The sequence below is a fragment of the Podarcis bocagei genome (genome assembly GCF_964188305.1).
Source record: "Podarcis bocagei genome assembly, chromosome: 9".
Lineage (NCBI taxonomy): Eukaryota > Metazoa > Chordata > Lepidosauria > Squamata > Lacertidae > Podarcis > Podarcis bocagei.
This window is the reverse complement of record NC_138134.1, coordinates 39,763,069-39,777,382: the sequence shown is the minus strand read 5'-3', so window position 1 is coordinate 39,777,382 and position 14,314 is coordinate 39,763,069. Positions and strand designations below refer to the sequence as shown.

General features: G+C 42.5%; 1 protein-coding gene across 2 annotated transcripts in view; it reads left to right on the top strand.

The window, feature by feature from the left end:
• FHDC1 (FH2 domain containing 1) overlaps positions 1-14,007 on the top strand; it is a 51,427-nt gene extending 37,420 nt beyond the window's left edge. Inside the window, exons 7-12 of one of the 2 annotated variants that reach the window (XM_081208327.1) lie at positions 17-87; positions 213-320; positions 1,260-1,330; positions 2,993-3,110; positions 6,655-6,819; positions 9,690-14,007. In XM_081208327.1, the coding sequence (XP_081064453.1) occupies positions 17-87; positions 213-320; positions 1,260-1,330; positions 2,993-3,110; positions 6,655-6,819; positions 9,690-11,714 (2,558 nt within the window). In that variant the 3' untranslated portion in view covers positions 11,715-14,007. The remainder of the gene's footprint in view (positions 1-16; positions 88-212; positions 321-1,259; positions 1,331-2,992; positions 3,111-6,654; positions 6,820-9,689) is intronic. The other variant, XM_081208328.1, reaches the window with a different exon arrangement.
• Positions 14,008-14,314: the final 307 nt, after the last annotated feature.

Here is a 14,314-nt window from a genome sequence, read left to right as displayed (position 1 = left end):
GTTGTTGTTTTTGCAGAGCTAATGTGCTGTGAAGAGTTACATTCCATATTGCACTTGGTCCTTCAGGCTGGGAATATTATGAATGCAGTAAGTGGACAAGCTTCAATTTGGGGGATTGGGGGAGAGGGTCAGCATTTACAGTATTGCAGATTGACATCTTGTACCTCTTCTGTCTGTCTTTTCCATCACCCCCTCCCCTCTCCACTCCTTAGGGAGGATATGCTGGCAATGCAGTTGGCTTTAAGCTATCCTCATTACTCAAGTTGGCAGATACAAAAGCAAACAAGCCTGGGATGAATCTGCTTCATTTTGTTGCTTTGGTATGTAAATAACAATCATTTCCAAGATAGCAGGCTGCAGAAATCTAAGCAGCAGGGGGAGGTGATTGATAGGCGGGGGGGGGGGGGATGCCAGCCACATAATTTAAGAGCAACATTTAATTTTAATTGTTATTGTTAAGCTCTTCGCGGGTTTCATTAATTTATTATTGCAATGCTAAAATGTGCAGAGTAAGCATGCAGTTAAAAGTCTTGGAACAAGCACTTTCTGGGTATTGTATTTAAAATTCCCAATTCTAGATTGTCCTGTCTACCTAGCTATGCCAATCTTAAACTGTTGTTTGTGAAGAAGCTACCAGATCTGATGGATTACTTGCTGATAATACTTCAGGGTGTGTGCGATTCTCATAAGATTTAAGAGGAGGGCAATGCCCTCTTATTCCTTTTCAAACTGGTTGCATAGATCGAGATTTTCCTTACATGTATATAATTGTCAATTTGCAATTAGTTTAACCTTGATGGTGATTATAGTTAATCTTTGCCTAGTTTGCTCTAAGTCTTAGCATTAGTTTCTGTGACTTTGTGAATATCCCTGTGCAAATAGGTTTAACAGCTAATCTGAAGGCGCTGGGGGAGGGGGGCAGAGAAAAGAGGGGATATTAGGTGGAGATTAAGCAGGAAATATTGTATTAGATTGCATACATGGCATTAGTACACTGCTTTTGCCTAATAGCTCTCCTTAGTGCACCTGGGTTGAATTCACTGAAGGATTACTAATTCTCAGGCTCTCTAAAATAGAAAATGTCTTTTTTACCTTGTTTAATTAGATCCTTCCTAGCCTTCTAAAAGAGTGTCTTCTAAAACAAACACAGCAGGTATAAAACAGAAAGCTCTTCGGCTGCACTTCCAAAAAGACCTCTAAGTTTATGTACTGTTTCAGCATGGGAGTGGAATTTTATGGGGTCATCTTGTTTGTTTTAGGAAGCCCAAAAGAAGGATAGAGTTCTTCTAGCCTTTTCAGACAAACTACAGCACGTTCAGGAGGCAGCCAGGTAAGCAAGAAAACCGAGAACGTTGACTGGGAACTTTTTTCTTTGTGAAGCACTTCAATACATGCACAAAGTTTTGGCATGAAAACTGAGATCTTAACAAGTGTTTACTATAGACTCTGTGGTTTCATTTTCACTGTGGATAGAACTATGCCTGAAGCATGCCTTCATGTTTAGAGGTTTTCTGAGTTTATCTTTAAGGGCTTTTCAGAAGGACTGCTAACTCGTTCAAGGTTATTGGTCTCCACATAATTTTGTTGATAGAACAACTGATTAGAGTTAAGTATTGGTATTACAGGGGATTATTTGGTGATTTAACAACTTTCCTCAACTGACCTAGGTAGGGTAACTCTCTTGGGGAAGAATTATCCCTGTGGTTTGGTGACAAATCCTTAAAAAATCCTGCAAACAGAAAACCAAACTTTAGAATCAAGTTATGTAAGGTTGAGCAGAAATAGTGCAGTGGTTTATTATTTTTAAACTGAGAGCTGATATCAATTTGCAGGGAACTAATGAACTGAGAACAACAATTGGTTCTCTTTTATAATGTGGTTGTTAAGAAAACATACATGTTTCTCTCATCACCAGGTGGGAAGCTCTGTTACGGGGGTGATGAGACAAGTGACTAGAGCGTCTTAAAGCACCTGATAGGCAACCTGTGACCCCAGAGGCCACATGCAACCATGCCTACTAAGCTGTCGCATTCTTCCATCCCATTAGAATTCCTTCCTTATTTTTCCCGGCTTCTTAAAGTGTTTTCTCACTTTCTGTGTAGGTTTACAACAAGGAGCAATAATCTATTTGATTAACGTTTTGTTTCCGTCTTTTAATTTTTCTCTAGTTGGGGGGAAAAACACTCCTACCCTACCCCACCAGTCAAGATGTTTGAGAGCATATTGGTATGCTTCTGCCATGCGTGTGCAAAAAACGCTAATGTTAGAAAAGAATTAACTCCCACTTGCCTATCAGAACAGTAGCTGTATTGGTCTGTTACACGGTACTAAAAAAACACTCTGTAGATCTGAAATTACCCACCAAAACAAGAAGCTTGCTGCTAAATAGGGTTGGGATTCTAATCTAAGGTGAAAAGGGAAGCAAATTCTGGATTAGTTCATCCATAACACTTTACTCTCTGTTTCTGCCCGCCATTGGTCTGTGTCTCCTGACAGATTATTCCCAAGGAAATATTGCCCTCAAGAAAAAAAACATTGTGCACTCAGGCCCTGCCTTAAAACTTAGTTAAGTTTCTGTGGTGATGGACAGGGCTGCACAGAACAGGAGTTGTAACATTGCAGATGTTCCACCACTGTTACGACTCCTTGGGTGCCCAAGATCTGTGACTTGGGAATCCCAGGCTCTTTTAATTTAGTGACAGGTAGTCTGGGTAAATATTTTGCCCTTTGGTCAGAGTCCATTACTGAAACTTCTTGATGAAATTGCTTTGGCATAAAACCTTGATCACTGAAAATAATGGGAGGGGAAATTATTAGGTCATATCTTCTACTGTGGGAAGATTTGCTAAACTGGCAGGTCCAGTTTGTTCACCTCGTTGTGTTATAACACTTGCTGTCATGTGTGTGTTTTTAATTAGTTAGGTAGTCAGCACTTATTGGTGGGTAACTCTTCTCTCTAAAATTGCTTTCAATTACAACTCTTTCCTTGCAGAATATCTCTTGAAAGTATAGAAGCAGAGCTCCATTCACTCTCTGTCAAAACAAAGTCTCTTAAGGATAATATTCGGCGGGACTCCGAACTGTTTCACCAGATGGAAGGCTTCCTCCAGGTTTGTTGGGAGATTTCTGCCACCTCAGTTCCTTCTTATGCCCATATTCTGCACCCTTGGTGAATTTCACTAATGTCCTTAAAAAGGCTGTAATATTTAGTCTAGGAGTGCCCTGCCACAGTGCTTCATACTACTGGTAAGCATTTCAAGGGAGCCTTTTTACAGAGAAGAATGCTGAGTGTGGGGGCAATCAGGCTTAGGCAGCTGCCATTAATAGATAAAGTAAAGGGACCCCTCATCGTTAGGTCCAGTCGTGGCCGACTCTGGGGTTGTGGTGCTCATCTCGCTTTATTGGCCGAGGGAGCCGGCATACAGCTTCCGGGTCATGTGGCCAGCAGGACTAAGCCGCTTCTGGTGAACCAGAACAGCACATGGAAACGCCATTTACCTTCCCACTGGAGTGGTACCTATTTATCTACTTGCACTTTGACGTGCTTTCGAACTGCTAGGTTGGCAGGAGACGGGACCGAGCAACGGGAGCTCATGGGGATTCGAACTGCTGACCTTCTGATCAGCAAGCCCTAGGCTCTGTGGTTTAGACCACAGTTGCAATTTTATCTGCTACTTTGAAGAGCAAGGATACATTTCATCTTAAATTAGGTGGCCCTAAACTGTATTTCAGTAATGCTTCTGAACTAAATTATTGATTTTATCTTTTGCTTGTGAAGAAGTAAAGATTTAAAAAAAAAATTCCCTCTAGCAGACACCCCCTCCTATGTGCTGCCTTTATCCCTGGGTTTGTTGGTTGGTTTGTTGTTTTTTAGAGGGGGTAGCTTTATTTTAATTTGACATGTTTGGATATCCATTGCAAACAATTCCACAAAAGCTTCAGTTTAAATACTGGTAGTCTGCAGGGAAGATGCTGATGTCATCCAGTGAATTGCACAACTTGGCTTTCCCACTTGGCTTTCCTGGGTATGCATCCTGAGAACCCCAGCTTTTTGTAAAGAGGAACAAGTTTGTAGCTCTCCCAGTTATGTAGGGAAACGTAAAGATTCTGGCTGCTTTCTGACCCCTTTCTGACCCCTTCCCATAGACCTGTTTGCTTCTTGTGAAATGCTTGATGGAGACGTTAGAGGAGATGAGAAACAGTCTCATTTGTCTCTGTACATGAGTACAATAGTAACTGGAGAAACACTTCACCAGTGGCAATGTCTCAGAGAATATGTGCCTAGCACATCAGATTTGATTGGTTTATAGCTCCCAGATTTTTAAATAATTTGCATCTTTCTCTTTCTATGGAACTTTGATTTCTGAATTTCAGGAAAGCAAAGTACCATGCTTTTGTTTTGGGTTTTTTTGTTGTTGTTTTTAAATCAGTGAGGTTATTTTATGAGTGTCTGAAAACATCTGTAGGAAGCAGCATTTGCTCGTACTGTTTTCTAGCAATAGCTGCTAAAACTGTAGAAAGGGTTGGCTTTGCACTAAACAGAAGCAACCACGTTTCCCCCCCAAATCCTTCAACTGTAGCTGAAGGCGGGGACCTGCAAATCTTGCTCTCAATGGCTGGGTGCGAGAGATAGAGCTTAATTCTGGTTTCTTGCCTTACCCCTGATTTAAGATTCTGAGTATGCAGTGAAATCATGGCTCAGCTTGCTTAGCAAAGCTCATTCCCTGGTGGCTATGCTTGGAGAGATAATAGCAAGACCTGCTTGTCGCGTGGCTTGCTGGCAGGCAGGTGGGAGAATCTGGAATGCTGCTTTAGCCCTGGTTTGCTTGGAGCAGATGTATAAGCATGGTTAGCACAAACCAGAGTCTACAAACCCAGTTCAAACAGTAATTTCATAACCTGTTTTTGTGTTCACACTTTAGATATTCAAGTGCAATTTATTTATTGCTCAGGAGAACTTTAGATTCTGTGCTGCACATTTCCTATAGTTGGCTCTATATAGGTTCCCATGCGCTGCTCAGCATATTTGTTACCATGTCTGAACAATTGCATTCTGCCCCATTGCTCCTAAATTTGCTGTATTAGGCCATGTTTGGAATCTCTTTAGCATCCATGTTTTTTGTTTTAAACATCAGGAGTAATTCCAAATGAATCGCTCTTCATTTTACAAGGTTCACCTTATATAACACTTCCTAAAAATGGTGGGTGAGTAATCTGATTTAAAATTTGGCTTCTCCCATCCTGGTGAATAAGCTACTAATATGAAAGGTGGAGCCAATTTTCCATGTCGCTCCTTTAGCTTATCTCAATAAATACCTTGTTGAGTGACACTCTTTTTTTTTTTTCTTTTTGGATGGCTGACAAAGTGAAGATTATCTACCCTTCTGAAGGCAACATTTACATGCTCCCCATTTGCAAACCCTTGGGCTCCCCATTTGGTTTCTTGCTTTGTAAGGGAAACCACCGAGAAAACAAAGATTAATACATTTCTGGCACTGGCTTCATTGTTAAATAATGCTCTTTTATTAGATGAGTAAAGGTTTCTGCAAGTACCTGTGTGCATGCTTGTTATGAACAAAGGGGGATAGGAAAACAACAAGTTAATCTTCTTAAAATCCATGGCTGCAACATCTTATCTTGATGAAACAAATGTTGCTTGAACAGTGTTTGTCAAATCTCAAACTGGATTTGAGTTTCAAACTAAGTGTTCCTATAGGCAAATTCTCACGATGTTTGAAAGGCAGGTATAAGGCTGAGTTCTTGCAAGCTGTCTAAAAATGTGTTGTGCTGGAATTTTAGTGTCCATATAAAAACATAATATAAGCTTGCTGGGTCAGTCTGGCATCCTGTTCTCACACTGACCAATCAAATGCTTGTGGGAAGTAGGGTTGCCACCTTTGGCTGGGCAAAATACAGGACATAAATATCATTTTCCTAAATGGATATCATAAATACAACCGGAGAGCAAGAGTTTGAGCTGACTCACCACCACCATTGCAAGGAAGGCGTTTCCAGCGTTTTATGTGCTCCGCTGCACTCCGGACGCTGTGCTGAGTATGCTCAGTAAATTCTTTTTCTTCCAATCTTTTCTACATTTCGTTTATTATTTGTTTATTCACTATTGCTTCTAATAAACTGGTCTTGAAGGTTTCAAAAATCCTGTTCGGCCAGTGGAAGAAAAGGTATATAAGTTCATCTAGGGCAGCAAAGCTTCAGCCAAACAGCTCCAAACACTATAGTCCTGTAGTCTCGAGCCAGTTAACATTAATAATAATAATAATAATAATAATAATAATAATAATAATAATAATAATTTATACCCCGCCCATCTGGCTGAGTTTCCCCATCCACTCTGGGCGGCTCCCAATCAAGTGTTAAAAACAGGACAGCGTTAAATATTAAAAACTTCCCTGAACAGGGCTGCCTTCAGATGTCTTTTAAAGATAGGATAGCTGCTTATTTCCTTCACATCTGAAGGGAGGGTGTTCCACAGGGCGGGCGCCACTACTGAGAATGCCCTCTGTCTGGTTCCCTGTAACCTCACTTCTCACAATGAGGGAACCACCAGAAGGCCCATTAATCCTAGACTTTAACAGATGCTAAAACTGGTCAGTCTCTGTTTGGATCTAATTTTTATTTCGGTTTTATTTTAAGTTTGCTGTAAAAGAGATAAAAGAGCTGGAGCGCTGGAAACGGGAACTGCTGAAGGAATCACACGCCCTTATGGACTTCTTATGCGAAGATAAAGAAACCATGAAACTGGAAGAATGTTTTCAGATATTTAGGGATTTTTGTCTTAGGTTCAGCAAAGCCGTTAAGGTAAGAAGAACGTCTCTACAAAACTATGAGAGCAGTATTCAGCTAAATTGTACTTGGCTTTTTGAAATTAACAGATCTAACTTAATCATGCCGATTGACTTTAAAGAATTTATTCTGAGTAAAACTTCGTTGAATATTACCTGAAATATCCACTGACATTTATGCAACTAAACTGCATTACTGTTGGATGATTTTAATAGTGGTAATCCTTCATATGATATGTAAGGTTACCAGATTTTTTTTCAGTGAATCCGGGGACACTTTTCAACTTCAGTGGATTTTGTATGGCGACTGATTTGTAAATCCAGGGACTGTCCCTGGGAAATGGGGACGTCTGGTAACTTTAATATAATGGAACAAAGTTGTGTGTGTTGTAGGACACCTGTTGCAACAATGGCTTCTTCCAACCTCAAACCAACATTTTGTTACAGAAAAGATTTTATTAAGCTATAGCTGTTTAAATTTCATTGTTTGCTGGGCACAGTTTAGGATTATTTTAATTTACTTACTTATTAAATTTGTATAGTGCTTTAGATCTCTGCAAGCAAATCCCCACAATGCTTTTTCTTGGTTTGTATTAATGGGTGAGGGGAAAGGGGCATTATCAGGTCCATTGTCTTGTGTAGTCCATTGTCTTGTAGCCCAGTTTTTTTGGGTGGGAGCAAAGACACCACCAGCCATTGTCTAGAGATAAAACTGCAGGTGGCCACACGATTGGCCTCTGTGCCCGAGGCATGCAAACACTGCAATCTTTCTGGTGCTTTTTTAAAATGACAATAGGCAAAGTGCCTGGAGTCATATATGTATACTTGGCTCCTTTTGATCCAAAAGGTCATGCATCTGTGGCCTTGAACAGCAGTGTAAGCAGGTGCACTCAGTGTACGTTTTTTAGTATGCAGCAGGTGTTGCTTCTCAGAATAAAAATGCTGCTAACTGGATGAAGAGAGTGGTGTGTGCCATTTTATGTTTCAGCTCTGGGGCATCCATTAGAGAGAGAAGTGTTAAATGGAGGGGGTATCCATTAGAGTTTGGGACATATGGCAGTAGGAAACCTGGGTTGCAATTCCTACTCCTCCATGGTTCTTCTTGTATGCCTTTGGTAAGCCTCTGGGTGGAATTGAATGCTAGTCTTTCGCAGAGTACACCCATTGAAATGAATGAAGCCAGGTTAATCATGATTGTACAGTTCTATGTTTATTAACTTCGGTTGGTCTACTCTGAGTCGGACTAGCATTGAACACCTCCCATTGGGCAGGAGTCACCTAACAAACCCCATCAGCAGAATCTGTGGTGGACTTTGGGCTTTAAGATTTCAGCAGCATCCTGTGTGACACCAAAATTTGGTGCCCCCCCCACCTCTTGCCTTCCATTGTCCATTGTTGTTGTGGCACCCTCTCATCTTGACACCCACTGCAGGCAGACTGCTCACACTCCCCTAAATCCATCTGTGGCAGAAGTCCCAGGCTGCAACAGTATTGCAACCGATCCAAGGATGCTCAGGAGGCTAAACCCTAACCTAACTGTTATACCTTGATTTATAGATTTGCATAGAAAACAGGGGAAATCCTTTATCTGTTGGGTCAATTTGCACATATGTTGTGTGAGGAAAACATATTTGGCTGTAAGCTGCCCAGAGTGGCTGGGGAAACCTTCTACTGAATTTGACTTTCCTTACCAAATTCAACCCTTGCTCAGAAATTGAATTTAACCATAGTGGGGTGTCAGGCGGTGAGGTGGTTGCTCACGAGTAACCAGGCAGGTTTCTGACCTATCTTTAGCAGGTTTTTATTTGTGCAAACTATTTACAGTGCAGGACCAGAAAGTTCATGTCCGTCTCAACACTTGCAGATTCCGGGAGTGGCCCCTTCCGGTCCCCCCCCCCCAGCATAAGAACTTAGACACCCCAAATCTCCGCCTTCCCTCCTTGTGTTTCACCCCTCTGCGTACTGGGCGACGGAAACGGCGTGCCTGTTTCCTGGCCGGCTGGGCTAGGTGAGGCGCTAGGGCTCTCAGTAGCATCTTTGAGCCCTCACCTCGCTCAGCTTTCCCATTCCCCCTCTGCTCCACTGGAGGTGTGGCTTTCGCCACTGTTGAAGGAGGAGCTGCTCCTCAGAAGCGTGGGCAGCTCTCTGTATGCCCATGCCTACAAGGAGCTGCATGCCTTGTCTAAAAAGATGCACAGTCTGACCAGGTATAAGACAGCTTCACATGCTCCACTTGTAAGTGTTCCAAAACCACAAAATGTTTAGTTTGCTTTAGTGCTTTTAGGTTGCATAGTGCTTTTAGGTTGCATACATTCATGTATGAGCAAAGGTTTAGAGTTTCCTGTTCAAGAAAGAGCAAGAAACATCATGTCACAGGCACCTTTGCCCTTTAAATAAACAGCAACTTCTTATTTGAGAGAGCACTTTGAGACTAGAAGTAATAAATATCTAAGAATTTATCCTTCTGTGCCCAATATACTCTGTTTGTGAAAGTTTAACCTGACCAAGAATTTTATTACATTTACCAGGCTGACCTGCATTATAGTTTTCTTGTTTTCTTTTTTAATTGGCGGCTTCCTTAAGCAGTACCATTTAACTAGGGTTCAGAACAATATTCAGATTAAGTTGAATTGCAAAGAAAGCTGCAGGATAATGAACCTGAGCATGAAAAGCAAGTATGTCATAACATCTTCACCAGCCAGGCCTAAATAGATGCTTTGGAGGGAGGGAGAGTTTTCCTGCTTTAACCGGTACCTAAGCAGAAAATTGTTGTCATAGTAATTTGTACTCAAGAACCAAACTCAAATGGCAGGGAAGAAAATGTAAAAATGTTAAATTTTAAAATTTTGAATTTATTTCCCCCTCTCCTTCTCTCTTTCTAAACAGGAAAACAAGGAAAGAGAGGCACAAGAACTTCAACAGCAACAGCGATTAAAGGAGTTGGAGCTAAAACGCCGATCCTGGGTTGCCGGGGATCTTGGAGCTTTTGGCAGGAGCAGCAGTGAAAATGATGTTGGGATGTTGACAAAGAGAGGACTTGAAGAATTTCTGCCCTTCTTGCAGCAGAGACCACAAAGTCCTTCTTACAGAAATGTCAGCACCAGGCGTTCCCGGCATTCCCTGGGAGTCACTGCAGACAGAGAGCTGTTGAGTTTCCTGGAGACCTCAAAGGGTGAGGATCCAAACAAGTCCAACAGCCTTCCTCGTGAGCATGCAGGTCAAGCAAGACCCAGCGTGGCCTGGACTGAATCTAGAGAGCCTGGAGATCTTGGTTTAACCAACTTGCACTTGCACCAGGCACCAGAAGAAGGCGTGGAGTGCAGCTACTTCCAGTTGCCCCCATCTCATTCTGATCACATGGTAAGCCTTGAGGACGATAGCACTGCCCATGCTAATCTCTACAGCGACCAAGAGAGTGCTGACAATGACAAGTATAGATTCGATGTGCCTTGTACGAAAGCCACAGATGCAGCCCCCTGGGACTTGTCCCTTGAAGAAGATGAACATGTTCCAGGGCTGCTGAAGCTTGACCCCCATGAACCAGATGATGTGGAGGACCTATCTGCAGTACATTTTGAGGCTGATGTGAGAGGTTTGGAGACTCTGGGTGACTCAAGCTTATACACTCCGGGCATAGTAGCTCCACCTGTACCAGCCTTCAGAAAATCAAAAGCTGACCATGCAGCCAAAGTAGCAGGTCATGCCCCTGAGGGTCTGGAACCAGGCAGTGATAGCCCCACATCCTCAGATGGTAGTGTTTCAGGAAATAAGGCACATGGACCAATGTTCTATGTATCTGAGACTTCTGACTGTTCTTTGATGTTTGATCTGCCAGAAGGAAATGATCCAAGGCTCGGGGGCAACAACAAAGTGAACAGCAAAGACGGTGCTATTGCCCCTTTTAGGAATGATCTTCAGGCTGGTGGTGATGCCGTTTTGGGCCTGAACTCGCTTTCTGCTGATAAGGATGACTCCGGCAGCAAGTCAGGTCTCCCAAAGGAAAAACCTGTGAGAAGCAAAGATGCCGTGGGGCCAAAGAGGAATTCTCTGAAAGATAAATCTTCAAGTGCTGCAAAACCCGGCAGTGGTCCACTCAACCCACCCAGACCGTCAGTCAGAACGCTGAATTCTTCGGAGAACGCAAGCATGAGAAAAGTAGTGCCCATTTCCAGATCAACTAAAGCAGCACCCCCAAGCTGTACCAAAAAGCCAGATCCTAAGCCAGCACCCCGAGACACCGGTGCACCTGAAGCACGACTCACGCGTCGCAACTCCATCCGGGGCAACTCCGCAGAGGCAGCGCCAAAACCTCAGTACAGGCAGAGCACATCTGTAGAGGAGCCGAAATTCCAGAGGGGGGCGGCAGCTTCAAGTAGCGGCCATTTTGAGAGGGAGCCGCTCCAGCACAAGGGCTCCTTCAAAAAGCCAAGCTCCAAACCAGTCAGGTATGTCCCCAAGTCGAAGAATGACGAAACCAAGATGTGCCGCTCTTTGACCAAACCCCCATCCCCTACAGAAGCCAGCAAAAGCACAACGGCCCCTGTCCCCAAGACACCAGCTCCAGTTCCGAGCTTTGCAAGGAATACAGTGGCCTCTTCCTCAAAATGCGCCAAGGTGGATTTGCCAGTCCCTTCCAAAGCTCCGGCCCTCACAAGGTCTCTGTCTCAGAGGCTTCCTAGGATGAAGATGACAACAGCCTCTGACGATTCTTATCCAAGGGAAAGTGGTGGAGGCACGCTCAAGCGGGCCAACAGTGCTAGGTTTATCAAAAGGAACACTGACAATGGTGACCTTCTAAGTGTTAAAGCGGAGCCCGTGCTAAAGGAACAAATGATAATGGAAAGGTCAACATCCCTCAAATGTAAAGATGGAAATCAGACTACAATAGGGAAACTGCTGAATCACTTTTGAAAATAAAGGGTGTGTGTAGTGTTTGGCAATACAGAATGTGAAAACCAGCTCTTTTAAACACTGCATTTTCCTGCTGTGTGAAATAACTCCAAATGTTAACGTATTAATAATACCAAATGCAAACTAAAGGTACATTGTGTGGATCCTGTTGTATGTCTGAACTGAATGTATTGACCATTACTGTGATGGAATTGCTGTAACAAAGTTCCTTTGCTTTTGGGAGATAGTACCTCTACATGAATTTTACACGCTAAAGGAATGGATCTGTTTAATGAAAAGGAAAGGAAAACAGAGCTAGGGATTATGGCCAGTTGTATGAACACTGCTTTTCTGAAAATGCCGTCCTGAATTCTTTCTTGGGGAAGTATGGAAAGCAGATGTGGATCGCTTTAATTCATTGGGTCCAAGAAAAAAAGTGTCTGTTGCTGGGTCCATTGCTGGCAATTGGACACAAAGAACCTCTGGCCTATAATAGGATCAAACAGGATATTGCTGTGTTGCGGTGGGGAGGGGCGTTGGTTGTAATATCATCTGAGGGATTTGCAGCATGTCTTAAATTGTATGTGTGTCTGTAGGAAGGAGGGGAAACTCTGCTGGGCAGAAGGTTTATTCTCCAAGAGTGTGACAAAACTGCCTTGCATGTACAAATAGAATAGCCAATGGAATGACTGTTGCTGGAATTAGTAGGATTAGCCTGAAGGTTGTGACTTTCAGAAACCACAAGTAGTAGCTGGGGGGAAATGGCTACAGGTGACTTGCCTTGTGTCAGTTAACATGCAAACTTGCCAGCTTTTGGCATATACAAAAGTGCCATATTTATATTACACATCACAGATACTACGAGGGCTACAACCTCTAGCAGAGCACTTTCCCTGCCAATTCTCATTCCCATTCGTTTTTAACTACTGTCAGGTGACTTTAAAATGCTGCTATGGCTCTTATGGGGAAGAGCCTTTGATTTCCCTGCTGCCTATTTTCTTTTATCAAAATGACCAGCTGGCCCAAAACATGCAAGTTCCTTCTTTGCGTGACAAAAAGCTCCCCCCCCCCAAATTTTTGGTAAATTAAGCTTATTTTGCTCCTGATGCAGATTTTAACACTACTTTTTAAACTTCACTTTTTTGATAAGCTTTGTTTTTATATATAAAAAAGACTCTAGTTCACTGCAAAAAAAATGACATCAGGTCAGACTAAGATACAGAGAATGAGGAAAAACTTGTCACTACGAGTTCTGCCTTCCCTTTGGTCCCTTTCCAGATACATATATGTAGGTGGGGAAACTGGCTGTTGCTGTTCAGCCTATGTACTTAAATAGTTGCTATCCAAGTCATCTATGAAAACCCTTTTTATTAAAAATACCCATGCAATGGAAATAGTTGGACAGATGACTTTGAGCTGGTCATCCCTCCCCATTAACACTTCCCACTTTTTCTTCCTTCCTTCACCTAATACTAAGCGTAACCAGTCACAACAAGACACTTGCACTGATGTGACAATTGAATCTTGAGAGTTGAGTCCCTCCATTGATGGGGAAATCTTTGATCTAGCAGATGCTTCCACTAGCAGAAGGAAGACAATTCTCCCTTCCTTCTGCAGCCCCCTGTCCGACTCCCATCTGCTCAAGGGAGTGGGGGAACTTCAGGAGTGATGTGGTAGATGTCTGCAGGAGAACGGATAGATTTGCTAAAATAAACTCCCTCCATTTCAGTTCATGGAGCCTCCATTGGCTCAGACTCTTTTGTCAGCAGAGAGGCACCATGCTGAACTTGACTCCACCAACCAATTCTACTATTTCAGTTCATGGCCTTACATTTTTATTTCTTTGTCCCATTATAGAAATAGTTTTCAGAACTCCTCAGAAAGTATGCCAGAATGTCACCAAGTGTGCTATTGGGCCCTCTCAGACAAGACACCATCTCAGTGTGATAGTTGACTTGGGCTCCCTCTTTATAGTAAAGGTGCTTGGAAGGAATCCTTGTTGTTGGTTTTATAAGCTTCTTGGGTACTCCTCCCTCCATGGTTTGAATGCAGTAATCTGTCCATTTGGCGCTACCTGTATCTTTTTGTGTGCTCATCTGCAAAAGCAGGTGTTGGATTTTTTTTATTACCTTTTGATGGTAGTAAGCTTGAAAAGAGAAAATAATTTAAATGTTACATGTTCGGAAACTGTAAGTAAATTTCTATATAAGAAGTATCTGTAAAAATGAACTGGATGTATTTAATGGACCATTTATACATTTCTGAGTTTATCTTGCTAGTTTAATAAAGTTCCCATTTATGGGGGTTTGTGCTATATGTTTCCATTATTCCATTGTAATTTTGATTAATGTTTGAGGCTCACATTGGAGCAGATCATGCTTAATTTGGTGTCCCTGAAAGGAAATGAATCCATTTTGAATAAGGTCTCAAATGATGGGTTGAAAACATGTTTCTTTTCAATGGTTAAGCCTTTCTGAAACTAAATGAGGCGTGCTGGAAATGGATCTTGAATGCCTATCACCCTCATCCTAGGAACATAGAAGGAACCCTGTTGCTTTAGATCCTAGTCCATGCCTCAGCCAACCAGCTGCATATAGGAGGTCCACAAACTCAACATGAGG